Source organism: Erpetoichthys calabaricus, chromosome 3, assembly GCF_900747795.2.
Source record: "Erpetoichthys calabaricus chromosome 3, fErpCal1.3, whole genome shotgun sequence".
Classification (NCBI taxonomy): domain Eukaryota; kingdom Metazoa; phylum Chordata; class Cladistia; order Polypteriformes; family Polypteridae; genus Erpetoichthys; species Erpetoichthys calabaricus.
The window spans coordinates 163,934,682-163,957,198 of record NC_041396.2 but is presented as its reverse complement, the minus strand read 5'-3'; the positions used below and the strand labels follow the sequence as shown (position 1 = coordinate 163,957,198).

At 38.2% G+C, this 22,517-nt stretch overlaps 1 protein-coding gene across 1 annotated transcript in view; it reads left to right on the top strand.

The window, feature by feature from the left end:
- nt5e (5'-nucleotidase, ecto (CD73)) overlaps positions 1 to 22,517 on the top strand; it is a 107,740-nt gene that overhangs the window by 64,020 nt on the left and 21,203 nt on the right. Inside the window, exon 4 of the mRNA XM_028797483.2 lies at positions 14,535 to 14,732. Within this exon, the coding sequence (XP_028653316.1) occupies positions 14,535 to 14,732 (198 nt within the window). The remainder of the gene's footprint in view (positions 1 to 14,534; positions 14,733 to 22,517) is intronic.

The window sequence follows — 22,517 nt, the reverse complement described above, 5'->3', positions numbered from 1 at the left end:
GTCAAAATTGGCAAAATATTAAAACTGTAGGAAAGGACATCTTTTTAAAATACTCTGCAATAAACTACAAATTAACCTTGTGCTCAGATTTCTGCCTTTTTATTCTGATACATCAATGTTATTGAAATAAATGGAATTGTTAATTTCCCATTGGGATTAATAAAGTATCTATCTATCTATCTATCTATCTATCTATCTATCTATCTATCTATCTATCTATCTATCTATCTATCTATCTATCTATCTATCTATCTATCTAGAGGTAATAAAGCACCTAAAGCAATAGTACATTTACACATTTGCGAACTATGAGTTCAATGATTTATGATTTATAAGGTTAAAAAGTTGAGTAGCCACCAAGTAATGGACCTGACTGGTTGCCCACCTACTGAAAATACCAAAAAAATAACCTATTTTCTTCAGTGTTGGTTTCTGGCCAAGGTTATCAGAGTACAAAGGGAACTGATGGATTATAATTATCCATATACCATTTTAAGTCAGGAAAAGAGCAAAAATATACCACGTTTCCAATGGAGATAGAAATTCTCAAAGAGACCACGCTGTTGCTTATTATCGGCGATTAACTGATGTCTTTTTTTAATTCTGGGAGGGCCTGCACTAAATTGCTAAAAATAAAACTTCAACACCAGATTTTCTCCAGCAGTATTTTGTGTAGCTTTTAGTTTAACTGAGGACACTAAATTGACTATGTGCAAACATGGACTGGAAAGAACTGACAGTAATAAACATATATTTATATAAACAGAAAAAAATAGTTTATACCTGGCAAGGAAGTACAAAAGGAATTTATAAGGAAACACAGAAGGGTCCATGATAATAAAGTCATGATACAGCATCTCTTAGAGAAATACTCTACCACTCCTGCTAGTACCCATTATAGGGTGGCCAAACATAAACAAATGCCATGAGCAATACATTAGGTAATGGCCACCATTAGATAAATTAATTCTCTCTAAATTTCGTAAGTACCTTGAAAGTGACTACTGTAGGGGTATTAGGATATTAGGAAGCTTTTAAAGAATAGTGAGGAAGTATTTCCCCAAACCATAAGGTGACAACACATGGGCAGTTATGTGTCTACAATTAAAAAGTTGGATGTGTAAGGTTCCCCATTGGCAGGTTAGTCACAAGAGGCCAGTCTGGCAGGGAGGTGGAATGGCCAGTTATTCCAAGACAGAGTGAGTACAGGAAGGTTCTGGAGGTGAGTTGGAGGTTCTGGGAGCTTGTGCACTGTATTTACTGGATTATTTTTTTATTTTTGTGTTCTCACACTTATATCCCCTCACCCATTTGTTATTTTGTTTTTAATCAATGTCTTAGTAACTGTGAGGCATGCTTACTATGTTACTTTCACAAAAGCAGTTAAGTTCTTCTTTGTCTAATTAGAATACTAAAGATTGGCCAGGTTCAAAAGGATTTTTTACAGTTTGACAGTAATTATCCTTTTTCATAACAACAACATCATTTATTTCTAATAGTACATTTTAATATGAAGGATGTAGTTCAAAGTGCTTTACAACATGTCACACAAATAGCATAGAAAAGATAAAATAAATAATGCAAACTTACACAAGAAAGATATATAATTAAGAGAAGTAGAGTCCTTAAATATAGAATTGTTTTTTAAGTTTCTAAATGACAGTCCAAAGATGAGGTCAAATGGCCAGGGTGGAGAGAAGCAGTTCCAAATGAATAAGTAATTCACAAATAAAGTGTTCCTCTATCTGAGGCATTCATTACATCACTGAGTTACTGACTGATGGAAACAAGGGAATTCAAGAGATTACTGTCACAGACAACCTTTTGGAGCTAGCATTTCAAGGCTGAGTTAGCATGTAGTTGCATTGGGTGGGTGCTGACAATTGCTTAACCACAAAATAAGCATCTAAGAAAGCTGAAGAATACATACATTTTTAGCTGATAAAAACTACTTCACATTTTCTGTTTTGAGAACAATTGGTTTGTTTTGCAATTTGGTAACTGTATAGGCATCAGCTATTCAGGCCAGTTACATAAATTCTGTTTCAACTGTTGTGCAATGTATTGAGTGCTAACTGCTAACATTTCTTTTTGTCCTAAACTGGCATTTTGTAAGTCAATGTGCCCTACAATGGTCTGGTCCTGCCTTGTACAGTACTTGAAGCTGCTAGCATATGCTCTGGATGCCTGGATTCAGTAATTTCAGAAAATGGATGCTTAATAGGTGATATTTAATTTTTGGTATATTTTGGTATTCAGGGATTGAGCATATCTTTCAGATTTGTAAACTACAGCACTTCTTCCTGATGATCAGATAGTCTAAGGCAGGGCAGGGGAGCAATTAAAACACTGAATGCAGCAGTTTAAGATTGAAATAAGCAATTAAGGTTGGAGAATCTTAACAAGCGAGACCACTAAAATAAAGCATTAAAATGTCACTTAAGCAATATGTGCTTCATCAGCAATAATTGAGTTCTCGTTAAGGAACTGGGTTGGAACAAAAACCTGCACATACTGCGGCTCTCCAGGACCGACGTTGCCTACCCCTGGTCTAAGGTACTAGAGCTTCAGTTGAATATGAAAAGTGTATTCTTGCATGGTACACACTGTGAGTTACAAGCAACATTTGAAGCCTCATTTTCACTCTTTCTCTGTATTAGTCAGTCAAATTCAGTTATATCAAAGTCAAATTTATTTTTACATAGATTTTGTTATTGTTGTATTTGATATTTTCTCCTTTAAATATATTCTTTAAGAAAGGATTAAATGCTAGAGACGCTTGTTTACTTGACTAAGCATTTGTTCTGTCTAGACAGGATGCATAGTTCACTGTAACAGCTTAACGTTACAGACAAATGATAACTTTTGAGAACTTCTCTTTTTCATTTTTAGCTCACTTAACATTGCCTCTTTTACTTGGTATAAGGAAATGGTTAGGATTACTTTTTTCTGAGATATTTAACCACTAGGGGGCTCCGCCCCCTGCTCGCTTCGCTCGCCAACCCCTGGCGTTGGGGCATGACAAAGAGTGAGATGTATGAATGAGATATAGAATAGTGTGGAGGTGTGGATGATGCATATAGAAAGCAAAAAATACAGTGTTTGGCACAGAGTAATGGTTTATTGGAATATTTGTTTGTACACAACATTAGTAGTAAAGATGGTGTCCTGTCCTTGAATGAGTCTTCCTTGGCATGGAGCATTTATAAGTTTAAGTTTAACTTTAACGTCAGATGAACGTCGAACACGTGAGAAGGCAACATAAAGTTGTCCATGTCCAAAAACGGGCTCAGAGAGGTAGATGCCAACCTTGTCCATGGTTTGTCCTTGTGATTTGTTGATGGTCATGGCAAATGCAGGTTTAATGGGGAACTGTCGGCGTTTCAATGTAAAAGGTAATTCTAGGTCAGAACTCGTAAGGTCAATTCTAGGAATGAGAACAGTATTGTTAGCATGTGATCCTGTAAGAACTGTTGCTTGAATAACATTGTGTGTCATGGTGTTGATGACTAAACGTGTGCCATTGCATAAACCCTGTTTAGTGTTAAGGTTTCTTAATAGCATGATTATTGTTCCGTTTTTAAGGCTAAGATTGTGTTGTGGTAATCCGGCTGGGTTAATAGTGTTCAAATATTCTAAGGGGAAATTCAGATGTTCATTGTCGTCATCAGAGTCAACTTTGTCAGAGCTTAGAAAGAGCCGTGCCTCTCCAGGAAGTAATGAAATGACCTGGTTATTAATGTGATCAACATTAATATTTTTTGGACATAATATATGTAATAATATTTGGGTGAAGTCCATCTGTATTGGTGAGTGTACCATTTCCCAGTTGTAATAGCCAATTGTTATATTCTGGATCTGGACATCGCATGTTTTGTACTAACTGTATTGTTTGAAAGCAATGCCAATTGTCTGCGTATTTTAAGGTGGACTGAACAATAGCTGAGCGCATGGCATGTGGAACAATAGCCAAGCATTGTCTAAAATCACCTCCTAATAAAAGTACTTTTCCTCCAAAGGGAATATTATTATTCATCAACGTTTGTAGAAGTTTATCAATGGTGTTGAGTAAGTGACTGGATGCCATTGTACATTCATCAATAATTAACAGTTTCGCAAGACGGATGTCATATTTGTCCACATATGCGAAAGCAGTATGGGCCATTGCCTTTTGGTGGCCTGATATTTACTCCGGTAGATGCAAAAGCAAATGAACTATTGTAGGATCTAATGCAGTTCATAAAGTTTTTACTTTCAGGCACATCGTTAGTTAGAAGCTTCTGTAGATATTCAGGATATGAATGTAAAGGAGACAGTCTAATCTGACCCTTTTGACAACAACGTGTAAATTCATTATTTGTATAGCTAGTTGTTTCTTCAGGGAAGTTAAGTGAATGACAATGATTGCAAATGACATTCATTAATCCCAATGAATTTTCCTCAATAGTGCACTCATTATTGAACGCGTTGTCAGCCAAGTGGCGCAAGCGTTTAGCAGGTGTCTGGCGTTGATGTCCGCGACGGGCAGGTTTTGCTTGTGGCGTTTGAGAGGCGCGTTGTTGCATGTCCAGTATTTGGGACGCGCTATTTTGGATGTGCAATCGATTTGCCTGTGCTGTGCGAAAAGTCCGTCTCAGTCTACGTCGTGCATTGTTTGTATCGAGCCTTGTCCGTTTTTGTATGTCGGTCAGTTGAGCTTTCTGTTTTTGGAGCCTTGCTTGCTTGTTTTCTGGCAGTTCATATGCGCGTTGTAGACGTCTGCGTTCATTTATGCTGTCTCTTCGCTCCCGTTTTTGTATGTCTGAGACGCGAGGTCTTTCGGTTTGAACTCGTGCCTGTTTCGATGCAGCACTTTGAGACGCACGCTGTATGTGTCTACGTTCATTGTGTCTGTCCATTTGGGCACGTCTCTGTAACGGGGTTAGTTGAGCTTTGCGTTTTTGGAGCCGAGACATTTTTTCTCCCGGAGTTTCAGAAGCGCGTTGTATGCGCCGCCGTGTATTTTGTTGTTTCATGCGGGTTCGTGTGTTTGGTCCCGTTATCCAAGCCGAATCGTTTTGTACCCGTGAGCGTGTATTCATGACTTGTTTGTTCCTCAGCGTGCGAAATATGGATAAGTAATAAGGAGGATCGCACTCACTGTTAATATGGAGCCTTTTCTGCAGTTGAACGGTTAATAGTGGTTTATTGTAAGGAGATCCACGTATGCTGCATAGTGTGAAGGTGTTGAGATGACGTATGTTTAATATGGACGGTTCCTTTAGAAATGGGGCTTTGGGTGTCACTTCTTATTGATGTTAGTGTGTTTGTGGGTCTGATTCGTCGTTGTTGTGTCCCTAAGGAGCAGAGGTTGGATTGTGTTGAAGGCGCTAGAGAAGTCTAGAAACGTAATTCTTACAGCACCACTGCCTCTGTCCAAGTGAGAGAGGGATCGGTGTAGCATATAGATGATGGCATCTTCCGCTCCCACCTTCTCCTGATATGCAAACTGCAGAGGGTCAAGGGCGTGTTGAACCTGTGGCCTAAGGTGGTGAAGCAGCAGCCTCTCCATGGTGTTCATCACATGTGATGTCAGAGCAACAGGCCGAAAGTCATTCAGCTCACTAGGACGTGATACCTTTGGGACTGGGGTGATACAAGATGTTTTCCAAAGCCTCGGGACTCTCCCCTGTTCCAGGCTCAGGTTGAAGATGCGCTGTAGAGGACCCCCCAGCTCCGATGCACAGACCTTCAGCAGTCGTGGCGATACTCCATCTGGACCCGCTGCTTTGCTGGCACGAAGTCTCCTCAGCTCTCTGCTCACTTGCGCTGTTGTTATTATGGGTGGGGATGTCTCTCCTATGCTGGTATCAGCAGAAGGATGTGTGGAGGGTGCAGTACTCCGAGGTGAGAGTGAGAGTGGGTTAGGGTGGTCAAACCTGTTAAAAAAGTTGTTCATTTGGTTTGCTCTCTTCACGTCTCTCTCAATGGTGGTACCCCGCTTCGAGCTGCAGCCAGTGATGATCTTCATCCCATCCCACACTTCCTTCATGCTGTTATTCTGCAACTTCTGCTCCAGCTTTCTCCTGTACTGCTCCTTCGCCGCCCTGAGTTGGACTCGGAGTTCCTTCTGCACGCGCTTGAGCTCATGCTGATCACCGTCTTTAAAAGCCCTTTTCTTCTGATTCAAAAGGCCCTTGATGTCACTTGTAATCCATGGCTTGTTGTTAGCATAGCAGCGTACTGTTCTTACTGGAACTACAATGTCCATACAGAAGTTGATGTAATCAGTAGTGCAGTCAACAACTTCCTCAATGTTCTCATTATGAGATCCCTGCAGGATATCCCAGTCTGTAGTTCCAAAAAGTTCTCTCAGAGTATTCTCAGCCTCCGGGGTCCACTTCCTGAATGATCGTGTGGTTACAGGTAGGACTCTAACTTTTGGTTTATAGTGAGGCTGAAGCTGAACCAGGTTATGATCTCCTTTCCCAAGCGCAGGCAGCGGGGTGGCGCTGTATGCGTCTTTAACGTTTGCATACAGTAAATCAATAGTCTTATATCCCCGGGTGTTACAGTCCACATACTGGGAGAATGCAGGCAATGTTTTGTCCAGCGTCACATGGTTAAAGTCTCCAGCGATTAGCACAAGCGCCTCAGGGTGCTGCGTTTGTAACTTAGCAACAGCGGAATGGATGATGTCACTCGCTGACTCCACGTCTGCCCGAGGAGGAATGTATACAATAACAACAATGACGTGTCCAAACTCTCTGGGCAAGTAATAGGGACATAAACTTACGGCCAACAGTTCGATATCCCTGCAGCAAGTGGAGATTTTGACGTTAACATGTCCAGAGTGACACCACCGTGTATTAACATAGAGAGCGAGTCCTCCTCCTTTGTGCTTACCACAGGTACTTGCATCTCTGTCCGCTCTAACTGTGCTAAACCCGGGTAGCTCCACGTTGGCATCTGGGATGGTGTTATTTAGCCACGTTTCGCAGAAACACAACAAACTGCATTCTCTGTAGGTCCTTACATTTTTCACCAGCGCAGCCAGTTCATCGATCTTATTTGAGATTGAGTTTACATTCCCCAGAATCACAGAAGGCACCGAAGGCTTGAAACGCCACTTTCTCGCAAGCCGCTTCTTTTTTAGCTTAGTGCCGGCTCTGCTGCCACGATACCGCCTTCTTACCTCGTCGGGTAAATATGGAACCACACCGGCACTGGCATTTGTTCTCAGCGCCCGAAGTTGAATACTTGAATAGGCGAGTCTCGGCGTGTTAAAATCCATGCCCACGTTGTAAAAGTAAGTGTGTCCAGGGAAGGAATCCACATAAAATAAAGTGGTAGGAGTGATCAATAAATAAAAATAGAAAAATAAAAGTAGAAAAGTACACATACATATACAGTCATACACGGAGCTGCTGAAAAGGCTGCCACTCACGGCGGCGCCGGATGCAAACTTTTAGCATTCTCGGTTAGTAATATGGATATTAAACAAGAATTTTTGCAATGTTAAAAAAATCAAACTTGAGTGTAAAAACCATGCGTAAAACATCAATATGTATTCTGTGTACTCTTGATTTGCCAAAGTAAAATATGAAGTGCTATGACTTTCATACCTTCTAAAACTGTCTACTATGATTCTCTAATGGAAAATTAAACTCATAAAATGAAGGAATAGATATGGAATGACTCACATTGATTTTGTAACTAGGCAAATCTCCGAAAACACAACAAAACAAAGACATGGAATGGCCTATAAAATATAACAATTATGTAACTGTCTTGGGAGCCTTTGTGAGTCACTTAATCTCAAGTCATTTTTAATGTAACATTGTAAATATTATTGTGTAATTAGTATTTTTAATTTGTCTAAGACTCTGCCCATTTACAACACTTGGTATTACACTACATGAGACTAATAATTTTACTTTTCATGATTCACAGAGTGTAATTTTCTTTACCTGTTTAGCACTATGAAATCCATCCCTGAGTTAAGTAAAAGTATTAAATATAATAAAGTATTATTTGCCACAGTGAAACTTGTCTGGATCAAGACATTTGTGAATCATTGTGAGGACTGATATCACTGCCCCACAGAGTGAAGAAAAGACTAAATCTACAGATGTACAGTGGAGTTTATCTTTACTGGCTGCATAACATCCCAGTATGACTCAGCTCATGACCACAAAACACTACAAAGAATCATGAAATCAGCAAAAAAACTCATCTCTTTTTTCAGGACATATTGTATGAGATACACATTGCCTTGATAAGGTAAACACCTGTAATATTTTTAAAGAACTCAGCCTCCTGCTCAGTTACTTTTCTGCCCCATCCATTCCAGCAAGCAATGAAGTAGGGGTTTAATTATACTTAATATGAACTTAAAATATGATGTACAACCAGTCTGCCATTCAAATTGTTTTTCTACTCATATGGATGTTCTGTAGAAATACAATATGTGCATTCAATATTAAACTAATGAAAATTTGTGATTTTGGTGGCCTTCCCATGATAAAGATTATAACACGCATATAGCTGAGGTGTATTTCTCTACTACTTGAATGGATAAGCCTGATTTTGTCTTTTCACATTTATTTCAGTAAAGCCACTCAACTATACTAGCTGTTTTTATCTTTACAATGATGGCTTGCTAAGTTGGGGTTTAAATTCTCTTGTAGATGGACATACCTCTGTCCCGTAAAATACCATACACTGAGTCTCAGGAAAACTCCAAAGAGAAGACTTCTTGGTCAGAGGTGGACTCATCACTGGCCTTATCAGTTAAAGTGGTAGAAGTAGAATATGTACAGGGAGTTGTTTATGGAGTAGAGATGGTGTGTGTATGAGTTTTGACCATTAGAAGAAGGTGGTGATTAGAGGAAAAATCTATGTAAAAAAATTGGTTCAGAGCAACTTCCAGCCATCCTGTCCACATAATCAATTTGATAAAATTATATCCCTACAGCTCCTCCATTTTATATGCTCTCCATTGTAACAAAATAATTACCAATTATCCAGGAACCCCAATCCTCAAAATATCAAAATTAAAATTAGCACACAAGCTATACCAGACCTCATGAAACTTATTCTATGGGGGTGACCTCAGATAAGTTCTGCTTTCTGTGTAATATGCTTTGGGAATGCCCCAACTTTGCTGCCCTTTGGTCATATGTTCCTACCTTGGTGTCTTTTATCTTTTCTTTGGAAATACCCTTCTTATCTCAGATCTTTTGCTGTTACTAGACCTTTACCCTCCCACACGCAACTATATGCAACAAAGTCTTTTATCCTTTTGAACAATCAATGCCAAATAAGCTCTTTTCTCTTCCTCAAAATCACAAGATTCTCGTCCTGTCAACACTTGGAAGGTATCTTTTCCTAGTCTGACCTGATTACCTCTCTTTTCAGCTATGCTTAATTGGACATCAGGGACTAATGTTACCCAGTGGTTTGATTTGGTGGATATAACACAGTGCCAAATATCTGGTGAACTTCATGCTGATAGCTGAACCCTGTGTCTGTCTCTTTTCTCCTCAGTCAGATGCGTCATACATTAAACTTACACATTGAAGGTTTTATTTATCTTTTGTACATAATTTAATGGATACTGTTTTATTTTCTACTTTTATGTTTCTCTTTTTTTATTGATCACTCCTATCACTAATTTAATATTGTTTTTTGTATCAGTAAGGTGCTGCTGGAGTATGTGAATTTCCCCTTGGGATTAATAAAGTATCTATCTATCTATCTATCTATCTATCTATCTATCTATCTATCTATCTATCTATCTATCTATCTATCTATCTATCTATCTATCTATCTAAGATAATTATTATTGTATAGCTGTAGTTGACTAGCTCTCAATAAACACTTCATCACAAAAAAATAGAATATTATCTCAAGGCGTTTGCTTTGTCTTCCTTCCCTTTCTGCACTTGAGCTCCAGATTGCTTGAGTCTGTGAATTACTTGCCCAGTCCATTTCAAACATCTTTTTGCTCTGTAAGCTTCTTTCCCTTCACTCAGCTTCTTCTTCTGCACTCCCTGTATGTCTTTTGGAGTCTCTTTATCACCAGATTTACTTTTTTATGCAGAAACAGCACAAAAGGGAACAGCAGCAGTTTGATCCACAAGTGATAAAAGCATTGCAAAATACTTCAGCATCAGACTGTGGCGAGGTTTCATAGAAGATAAAAGTTATGTTGTTGCCACACCACATTGGAATGGTGTCATTTTGTAATAATCAATGTTAAAGAATAAGTTTGGTATTTTTCAAGTCCAAGTTATTTTTTCACAATCATGGCATACATTAATTTGCCATGAGAAGTTGTATTCTAAAGAGAAGCATTTTTTATAAAAATCTTTCAAAATTCAGTGCCTCTGTTTGCATTATAAAATGGGATTCAAAAGGCACAAACACAAAAGCCTTAAAATGTACCGTGCATGTTTATTTTTCAAGCCAAGAATGTTCTTGAGCATTAATCAGCTCCTTGTCCTGGGAGTGCACTGCCACATGTAAATAAAGGCTATGACTGTAAATCACTGGAAAGTGGACTCCTGCCTCTGCAAACATACTTTTAAAACAGCACATTCATATTATTTCATAGATAAAAATATATTTTGTAAGATTCTGCCATTTTAAAAGGAGTCTGGAAGCCCTGTTCTCATCATTACCTGTCTTCCTTCACAGCAGTCTTTCGTTCTTAAGGATGTGCTTTCCTGCATCTCTTGAATGCTGCAGTTGTTATGTTGAATATTTCCAGTGGTTAGGGCTACATTGTTCTTCAAGGTCATGGTTACTATCATGTGTGTATAGTACAATTAATGTATTACTTGCAGGTCTCCTAACAGTAATGACATTAATGCAATGCTAAAAAAAGACAGCATTCATATTATATGCACTAGACAAAGCTGGTAGCAATTGCTGCTGTTAATGAAATGTTGTGTCTGCAGTCTTATACTTTTGAGCTGGGCAAGATGTTATGCTGCCAATAAGGATGAATTTCAGTGCACACTCACGAAAGTTAGTGAGAATAGAAACTTCATCAGACATCTGAAAAAGTAAAGGTGATGCTAAGCTTTCTTAACAATAACCATAATGTATTGTGCTGTCATTGTACACTAACAATATGTCCAATTATGAATTTGAGGATACATTTAGCCTTTCCACTGCACAAAATTTCTCTAAACTGACATACTATTTTTACACTTTTTGTAGATTTATTACATGTTTAGATGCCCCTCATGTATTATAATGTTATGATGGTAACATCATTGCAGCGCTGTCCTGTTGTTTGTTTTTCTTGTGGCCACTGGTATTTTCTTACAGCATGTACAGAGTTAGGCCTGTGCCAGTAGAGGGTTATCCACCGTGACATGCCCTTTATTCATGTAAAATCTAGCTTGCCCTCAATTTTTTTGTTTATTTATTTATTTATTTTTGACTTTAACATTTAAACAGTGAATCAGAGCACTCTGCATTGGTAAAAATCTAACCTAAGAATTAGGAGTTAAAATGTTGATCTAAAGATAAGTAAGATTATGAAGAATAAATGATCACTGTAACACTAAACAACCCTTAGGTGTCTCCAACGCTACCTAAATGGACCATTGAGGACCAACAAAGATGTGCCTTCACTTCACAAGTTTCCCAAAGCTCTGAAAACTGATTTTATTGGATAATGTTTTTCTGAGCAAAGATTGAACAGTTTCTGATTATTTACAGTTGCTGTGGTTTTGGTACAGCTGCCTTGCAAAAAAGTTACTGTCCCATTACTGACCTAATTAGTCTAAAGATGGAAATTATTTTAAAGCCAAATGTAACTTCTGCAATTTGAACTCATTTTGGTGTCAAGCCAAACAAGAAAGGAGAGTCTCAAAACTTAAAAGAGGTATTAGCTGGCATTGTTTCTACAAGACAGTGATCAAGTTCTACAATACAAGCAATTTGCAATAACCTAAAACATAATCACCATAGGGGTGGCACGGTGGCACGGTGGTAGTGCTGCTGCCTCGCAGTAAGGAGACCCGGGTTTGCTTCCCGGGTCCTCCCTGCGTGGAGTTTGCATGTTCTCCCGGTGTCTGCGTGGGTTTCCTCCAGGTGCTCCGGTTTCCTCCGGCAATTCTAAATAGGCCTTAGTGTGTGCTTGGTGTGTGAGTGTGGGTGTGTGTGTGTGTGTCCTACGGTGGGTTGGCGCCCTGCCTGGGATTGGTTCCTGCCTTGTGCCCTGTGTTCGGATTCAGCAGGTTGGAAAATGGATGGATGGATGGATAATCACCATAATGCTTTCCTTTGCTGATGTCCTATTTGTTTGTCACAATATAAATTGTTAAAATAAAAAAATAAAAAATCACTATTGTTTTAAAAAAAAAGTATCTTATACTGTTACATATTCTATTGGCTGCTGTTGGTAGTGGCACTATTTGCACTGTGTCAATAGAAAAATCACTTTTTTCAAAATGAAAAATGCATTTAAACTGTTTATTTAAGTGAGGAAAAATCTTTATACAAATGATCACCAGTGCAGGGAGTACAAATTGCTTATTAAATAAATCTTACTTAAAAGATAATGACTGTTGGACCAAAAATACATTTGAATCGATTCCTTTTTACCTTTAGAATCTTAAACCTGTATACTGATGATAGCAGCTAGGATTTCGAATGTAGCGTGTAATTACTGACTGAGGCCCCCACTGGGTTTGCCTAAACAAGACTTGATACCCTGTCTACCTGGAAGGGTGGCTTGCTCACCAGTCCACACAGAGTACCACAAAAGCATTACCTCTAACCTCTGTCTTCCTGTTTCTCCCTCTCTATAACCCAGCCTCTCTTCCACTCACCATTTTGCTTAGGCCACTTCCAGTTAAGCCTTAAAAAGACTTCCTAGAATCAGAAAAGCCTTTCATTTTCTCCAGGAACACCAGGCTAGAAGTTCCTCTATTAGCTCCTGGTGCCTAACAGCCACCAAAACATATGTTGGCCTTGAAGGGCCATGTCTCCTTGTTATCTCCACACCTGTGTGCACACTTTAGCGGACAGGAAATGTTGACATCTCTGGCATGTCCTATACTGGCTTTTTTTCTGTTCCCTGGAGGAGGTTCAGTCCAACCTTGCAACTGCAGTTGTCCTGATGGAATATTATGTGCTGCTTCTCTCTCTCTCTTTCTCCCATGCTGGCATTCCTGCTTGTTTCAGTTCTGGAGAACACAGCCCCTTTAATGTCATGAAAACAAATACATTTTCAAATTTTAGTTGGTTCTTATCTTTGTCCCACGATGGATCGGCATCCTCACTAGACTGATGCCACATACGTGATTTTATGTTGTGGGGTATGACAGACCTGCCAGTCGCAGTCAATATATTGTTGCTGTTCCATGTTAAATTACACGACTGAACATCGCAACCTAGGTCACATTTATCAACTGAGTGCCGATTTTCCAGTGCAGTCATACTTGACCCTTTTTCTGATAGCCAATAATAACATGTTGCCTGACAGAGCTGGCACTGCATTGGCACTGCAGGATGTTTAACAGCTGCAGTGAGTTCCACAGCAATCTTATTTTTTCCATTCTGTTATGGTATGTAGAAGATGAAGCATCAGATAGACAAGCTTCTTTTCTGTTTGTGAGGTCAGCAGCCCCCATGCTACCTGACAGACCTGGCGCTGTACGAAGTATTAACTACTGTGGTGAGTTCAGCTGCAGTCCTGGCCCTTTTTCTTTTTTTCATTCTGCTTTAGTATATAAAATGCGAGACATCAGATGGATGAGCTTCTCTTCTTAACTAAAGACAAAATCAAACCTGTTGTAATTCATCACAGTGATATGCAGACTAGTTGTAGTGTTATTAGGGATGTCTCATTAAGCGATTGGCTTCATGGGAGTGCACTGCCACATGTAAATGAAGGCTATGACTGTAAATCGCTGGAAAGTGGACTCCTGCCTCTGCAAACATAAAACTGGATTTGGTAGTCTCTGAATTTGGATGGACAGGTGCTGTTGACTATATCTGAAACACAAATACATTTACAAAAATAATTCAATGTCTGTATTTCTATATCAAGAACAAGTCTGTCAGTGATTTTTTTTTCATGTTTCACAATACTGTATAGTGATGTCTTTAAAGTGTTCTGATGGGTAAACCCCAGTGACCAAACTCTGCAAAAAAAGACACCTCTAACATTAGTGTAGTGCAGCTGCAACATGCTTGCAATATTTTGTATTTCTAGACACTAAAAGCAGGTGTTTATGCGACAGGGCCTTGCAGGACAAAATCTTACTTACTTCCACAAAATGTTATGTGCTGCTATTTAAACATTTCTAATAGACTAACTTCTGTGTAAGTTTTATTTACCTTGATTTTTAGACATGATTTATTTGCAGAATAATTTGAATTTTCATTGAGGTAAGCAAGTATGAAAATAGTAAGGATCTAAAGAAGTTATAAAGCTTTACTTTTTATTGCTTTATTTTTTAAATATGTTAACAGTGCAAAAAGGCCTATCATTGATTGCTATTATTATTTCTGATTCTTATATTTTAAAGGTCTTCCTCCTTCCAATGATGTCCCTGTGGGATCATATCCCTACATGATCACTTCAGATGATGGCCGGAAAGTTCCTGTTGTGCAGGCCTATGCCTTTGGAAAGTACCTTGGATTTCTTCGAGTAAATTTTGATGATCAGGGCAATGTAAGACAAGCTACTGGAAATCCAATTCTTCTAAACAGCAGCATACCCGAAGGTATTAACAGTTACTTCTTGCATCTAATTTTTTTTTTCATATTCAAGTTTATTGGTGTTGAAATTAAAAAAAAAATACAACTTTCAAAAATTGTGTGAAATTTATTTTTAAAAGTGTAATCTAATTGTATCTAATGAAGAGTGCAGGTTTATGTGTTTTTACATTTTGCATTCTCATACAGTATGTCTGACACTTACCTAATCAGACTTGGCTGCGGTACACAGATCAGCTATAAAAATGTGATAACAACTGTGCGTTCAGGCTCCAGGCGGCCCCATGCACGAATGGCCCAGGGTGATGATGAGGAAATTTAAGAGCCAGCATTGATGTGGAGATATGTGCAGTTCGACTGATTTCCTCATTAGCTATCTGGGGTGACTAATTAGGCACCTACGCCCTCTTGGATATAATGAAGCCTGAGGTGAGAAAGAGCAGGAGAGATTGGAAAGATACATAAATAGAAAGAGAAAATGACAGAACTGGAGGTTAAAGAAAGGAATGGCGGGATGGTGACTGAGACGGTGCAGTAATATGAAGGCAGGCAGTCAGTGATGGCCCTGGAGGGGAGTGAGTAGATGACTCTCAAGTGTCCAAGGAACAAGAGTGACCAACCGCTCTTAATGGGTTCCTGCTGAAGGCAAAGGGATGTGGGTGGAAAAAGAAGCAGGGCTTGCCACGTCCCTGCTGAAGGCTGAGGAATGGCAGTGAGGGACACAAGCCTGTTATAAGGATGACTGTGCCTGTTGAAGGACGTCTCCTCATGTTAAGTAGAAGTTAGTTTTGCAAGGTAGCATGAGAGGCTCATGATTATTTTACAGGATTGATCCTATGACTTTAATCTCTGATTTTAACTCTTTACATTATTTATTAGTATTTAACCTCCACTTTTAATCATTGTTTTTATTGGATAATTTATTGAAGAAATGATTGCACTGCACTTTGGTTTGGAACACTGTTGTTGAAAATAAGAAGCACTGTGCACTTATGAACCTACATCTTGTTATGATGCCTCACTCATCCTTGTTCATGGCTATCGACGACCTGGGTTCAGGGAAGTATGCCATCTGCTGGTACTCGGGCTATCACTGTACCATTACCACTGTACATTTTATAGTATGTGTGTATTTCTGGGTCATGGACATACGTCATAGTCTGCACTTGAAAACTTGTCTTATATGTTGGGTCACTTAAACACATCTTGAAAAAGAGTTGCTTGAAATTTGCATGATAATTTATTTGGATAAACTCAAGTTTTTTTCCAAATGGGCCTGATGGGTCATAGAGCTTGTCACACAATCGGGAATAGCAGCATCAGAGTCCATAATTTATACAAGGAGCTCATACTGATGAGTAAAGAGTCCAGAATGCTACATTTATTGTAACTGTGCCTTAGAAGTAATTACTAGTTGGGAGCTGAAATGAGAGAGAATGTTTTGGGAAATTGGCAAAAGAAGAGTTCCCCAGACTGCTAAGTAATAATAAGTTGTGATGGTTATGGGTGATACAGCCTGGGAGATGCCAACAGTGCCTAATCCTGCAATTCCAAAGTGGTAGAGGAGTTTTTGATGCCTAGAGTCACCAGGAGATTTTGAAAGGGTGTTCTTAACACTCAGAGTGAATTTTTGGTTTGTACCAGAATACCCTTTAGTGTAGACCAGTGGTCTTAAACTCCGGTCCTGGAGGGCCACAGTGGCTGCCGGTTTTCATTCTAACCCTTTTCTTAATTGGTGACCAGTTTTTTGCTGATAATTAATTCCTTTTCCTTTCATTTTAATTGACTTGTTATTTAGGATTTGTTCCTCTGAATTGCTTAATTTCTTTCCTTAAATGGCACCCAAACAGAGACAAAATGTGAAGTGAGTGAGCCAACAGAAGACCAACTAAGTCAGGGCCTCAAACTCCAACCAATTTCACTTCAACCAGTTCCCTAATTAGGTGCTGATTCTTGTTGTTAATTAAACCCGTTCTTTAATTCCATGGCTTGTTGCTGCTCTCATTGTGCAATAGCAGACATTTCTGAAATTGTTGATTTTCTGTTTTCTAAGGGCACTGTTAAAATGTTTTGGGGACCTGAGCAGATCAGCATTCCCAAGACCTTCACCTTTCTGTATTTTCAGATATTGTATGACAGACGTAGTTTGCTGGTCATGTTTTGGCTCATTTTGTATCTCATTATTGTTTGGCCGCTAATTAAGGAAAAAGAAACAATAAAGGGGTCTGAGTCTTTAAGAGCAAATCAATTAAAACAAATTCAAAAGAAGTTAATTAGCAGCAAAAACAGGTCACTAATTAAGAAAAGGGTTACAATGAAAGTCTGCAACCACTGTGGCCCTCCAGGACCGGAGTTTGAGAACACTGGTGTTGACTAAAGTATGTGTCCTGGCAGTTGTCCATTGAACTTTTAGGCGCTTATATATACATAATAACCTTACCATACTTTGACATACCTAATGTTGAAGACATTTTTTATCAACTAATTCTGTTCCTTTTTATATGGTCCAGGCTTTAGTTATCTTTATATTCAAAAAAGTAAAGTAGGCTCAAGTTGTAACTGTGCCATTAAATAATTTTCATATTAAAACATCATATTACTATTAGAATAAAAATTTGGATATGTTGCTACTACTACTTTACTGTTGCTTCTACTAATAATAATTACAATACTACAGTATTAATACAGTAGTAGTAGCAGTATCCAATGCACACAGTAATTCTGCTTTCAAATGAAATGACTTTGTCACCAAATGTATTTAGACTATAGAAATCTTGAAATTATAGATTTCCAATTGAGTTTTTTGAGTCAATGTAATTTATTAAATGAGTCATACATCTTTATGAAATGCACATTATTATAAAATAATGATAAGCATTAGAGATGTTGAAAACATTTTATATCTAAATGACCTTTCTCGGAAATTAACTACCAGATATATGAAGATGTACTAGAACACTTGAGCGTGATGTCCACTCATGGCTCCCAGTGCAGTATAAAGCATATGCTTGGTAACGTTGTGCCAACTGATCTAATTCAGGACAGTGGCACTTTTCAAGCAGAGGCCAGGTAGGTTGTATTTGTTTCACTTTACTTCAGAGCCATGATTTAAGGATACAGTAAAAATACCTAAAAGATATTAAAAAAATCAGATTTCTACCATTTTTCTAATCCTAAATATAGCTTAAGCAGCTCCAAGGTATTATGTGAGTGAGTTACAAGAACACATTCCCATCTATTGCTGCTACATTTCATTATGCCATTGAATATCATTGGTCTTCAATTTAAGTGAACATTTACATACTATGAGAAATATTAAATAGCAGCATTTATGCCAAATGGTAATATAGAGATCTGGTGGCCACAATGGAAAGGAAAGTAAAACCTCTTGTATACAGTAGTATAAATAACCCTGAATTTTGACAGCTCAATTGTAGTATTGTAAATCCATGCTTTGCATCCTGTAAAAGTCATTTTTAATGAAGAAATGCGTGCATATGAAATGTGACAGAGTTTATGTCTTCTCATGCCTTTTGTTTGCAATGTGCACGCCCTTTCATCATTTTAAATATGTCAGCTTGTAGAGGGGATTGCACTTTACGTGGTCAGCAGCTTCCTGTTTGTATTCCCACTATTGTTGTAGCTGTCCTATTAATAATAGTGGTTATCTGTCATTCTTTCAGTTGTCTGTGTCACATAATGCAACTACCTGAAATTTATTTAACCAATGTAAAATGAAATGAAGACGAGTAACTGTTAAAATATCAAAGCCCTGAACAGGAAATGATTGATACTCACCATGATAGCTGCAGTATATTGCCCATTCGCAATTACTTTAGTCAATTTGAATTTGTCAAAGTCAGGCAGTCATTCTCAAACTAGTGATGGATATTAAATGTAATATGTGTTTCATCTTTATCTGAAACTGCAATTGCTCAAAATAAATCTGGTCAGGTTACATGCTCGTATTTTTGACCATTTTATGTAAATTTGCATTTATTAAAAAATTACAAAATTTCATTATATATTATATATGCACAGTTATTAAAGCGTTGATAATTACATTCATTTCATTACATGTTCTCTAAACAATCATTTGCACAGAAAGTTTGCATGAAGCACAGGAGCATCTGACAGTTTTAAGTTTAAATGTCAGGTTTACATAAAAAACAATGATTATGAAGTACATTACATGTAATTTATACAAATTTATATACAAAAGAAATAATCGTGCAGTTGTCAGTATGAGTGGCTGTTGAGTGACATTATGGTAAAAACTATCCTTTTTGCCAGAATAGAGATGAGAGAAAAGTGATGGTGTCTCTCTTACTACATACAGAATCTGTACATGGTTCTCACTTCTGGCAGCAAGCACTCACCCTGGCACGACCCACTCCAAGGGCAGTGCGCGATGGGTACGTCTCAAGTGGTGCTCCTGTTACTCAGTGTGCCTAAGGTGAAACCAGGGAGGCCAGAAGAGCAAACTTCACATGGCCATGATTTTACATTTTATATATTTTGTGTATGATCTTTGATTATATTTATATGTATTTGTTATTTATTTCTTTAAGTTTCTGTATCATGTATTTTAAATACAAGGGCTTCAACCTTAAAAACTTAAAAAAAACAAATGAAAATATGTGCAGCCCAGAGTGCTCTTCATTTTATCCAATGCTGTGTTGCACTAAAACAACATAACCTATACTTACAAAAAGAAAGCTCTTACACATCTGGTACCTGTGCTCATGATGCTGTAGTAATAGGACAAACATGGGTTTGTGAAGGGTGCATTGCATGGATACTTGAAATTGTCCTGGCATGAGTAAATGTGCCCTACACCTGGCTTGGCACCCTTTTCAGGGTTGCTGCTTGTCTTGCTCCCTGTGCTGCTAGGATAGACTCCAGTCTCCAGCAACCCTGAATCAGATTAAATAGTTCTCATAATGGATGAAGGAATGGATACACATTTGAACAAAACCGTTTCCTTTCATACATTCTGCTGGTTTAAAAATAAAATTAACAGCCAGTGTTCTGGTAGTGTAAAGTGTGTCTTCACTCTAATAAATGATCATTAGCTAAAGTGCTTGGTAATGTGTTCTGTTTTTTTTTTTTTTTTACTGTAGAACTTCCATAATTTTTATGTTGAATGCCTTGGCTCTACATTATATGGCTTTTTGATTTTTGCCATATCTTTGTTCAAAAATGAAAGAACATTGAATTTTATGGAAGTGAGTTTTAAAAAACCCCCATTGAAATCAGAATTCCATAAATCTAAAGGTACACCAAGTATCTAACAAAACAGATATATGTATGGATTATTTTTACTGATAATATCACTGTACCTAGAATGGATGCATCCTACAGCTTCTGTGTGCTTATTTTCTGATGTAATAATGCTGTGTGCCCTAAAAACTTACTTTGTAATGTATTCTACACAGCATATAAATGGCCAAGCAATGTGTGAACTTTAGTAAAGTTTGAATGGTCAGCGGCTGTGTTAAGTGAATAATAAACTGAAGTTGAAAAAAAAAACACATTCATGTTTCAGACATTTAAATGTTTACTTAGTAGCAAAGTAAAGAAGAGCATTTTGAACTATTAGTTACTACTACACAAACATGCACCTTTAGCAGCATGTACTGTAAATAAAGAAGATAAATTATAGGAGTGCCTCTTCCTCCATGGTGCATTCAGCAGACATTCTTGAGTAATATCCCCAGTTCTCAGCCTTTCCTCTGCATGCTCTTAAAGTGGTGAATGTAATGATGTCAGAGGCCATTGCCCAGATAAGGGCGAGTCCGCCTTCTGATATTACCTCACCTTTAAAGACATGGATGTGGTTTGTCTTTCTGAATGACTGTGTTTCCTCGTAAAGTAGATTTCCTGTTTGATTGGTCTACCTCAGGTCTATTCCTCTAGTAACATATACTGCATAAATATTGACTTTGTTGTATGACTTAATAGTACTAGGGTGTTGTACCGTGTTAGCCATTATGAATGTAGAGAAAAGCCAAGCAAAATGACACCTTTTATTTCAGGTAAGAAGGGGCCTGAGTTGCCTCAAAAGCTTGCATATTGTAATCTTTTTAGCTAGCCAATAAAAGGTGTCATTTTGCTTGGCTTTTCTTAGTATGACTTAAGAAAATGTGATTCTCAAACCTATCCTTCTCTGTCCTTTCTTAAGAATATCAAGTGCCCTGTTGTGATTTTTCTTTTCTCCATCAGGTATAGCTTTGTGTGGTTGTTTGCAAGCACAAACAGATAAGGTTTCTTTACAAATGGAGCATCCCAACTTTTTTCTGATACCAACAAAACAAACCACTTATATGGAGTATTTTATATCTCACTTCTTTTATTGTAGAATTGCTTTTGGGAACACCTCTTCTCAAATCATATACCTTCTCTTATCTCCACAGTTTCTTTTGAGCGTGGTCCCACATTATAATGTCTAACCTCTACCAATACTTGTTTGGCTGTTTTTACAATTACCAGCCTCTCAGTTCACAGTTGCCATTGTGAACGGCAGTTGGGAAGCAGAGCGAAACAGCCTAAATTGTTGGGGTATGAACCCTTTAGCCCAGTTTAATTATCTCAAAACAAAAAGCAAAATGGCGCACAATGGCACAATAAAAAAGATGCTGAACACAAAATCAACCCAGACAGATTTCTTTGTCCTGGTTTTAGATGTCAGATCTTGCACAGGAACTCATTTGTATCAACTGGTCATGAAATGAGATGCCACCTTCCTGGGCAGTCCCTTTTTATGGGATCCTACCTGGAAGGGGCAGGGCCTGCTCAGGGCATCTCAGTCAGGGCTTGGTTTCCTCACTGGGCGTCTTCTCAAAGCTGTGCGGGAAATAGAAAATACCATTAGTGACAGTGCCCCCTCTCATCCTGGAGTAGTATTGCTTACCTCAATTAAGCCCAGAAGAGGATCTCCAGTTGCACATGCATGACACAATGCACTTGCACCCAAGACTGTGGTCCACTACCTTACTGTCAGTTGTTCCTTCAGACTACACCCAGGTGTTATTGTGATTCTAGCCTACTGTTGAGAGTGTCCCACCTCAGCCTCATTGAACTCGCTGAGAAAGGAACTCAGTTCCTTCCTCCTACAGCACTTTTCTAGTGCAAACTATTATAAGGAACTTTATAAGTACAGATAAATACTATAATTGTTTCACTGTGTAGATGGTTACGTTTTCTTGATCTGGTCCTATTAAGAAATGGACCACCAGAATTCTGTTCAATGATGATAATGCTGGTAACTCAGCTGCCACTGATGCCACACTAGGCCATTGTGTTTTTATACTTTAAACCTCCAACCATATAAAATGTAAATAACGGATTTAACCCTTCACACCTGTAAACACTGAAAAATATAGATTTGTGTTTGATGTACCATCTTACTATATATGAAATGTTTTCAACAGACATTCATTAGTGTTTGTTCATTTAATTCCTCTTAGACCTACCTATGCCTTCCACCTCTGTATGATTAATATTATCATAGTAACTAGCAAGGGGTTAACATTAGTAATTGAGTAGTGAGTAAAAGTATTCCAGAACTGAAGTAGCCTTGTAACTTTGCAGAACCAACAGCAGATTGTTTTAACTGGTTTTCAGTAAAATATCCAACAGTGTAAATTGTGAGTAAAAGTGTTCAGATTTATATGTAAATTAATTTCTTATCTAGAATAAGCATTAGAACATGGTGCTGAGCTTTCCTGCTCCAGTCAACTGGATAGGCGAATTCTCAATGGTCTGCTGGTGGACAATGTTTAGTTAAACTA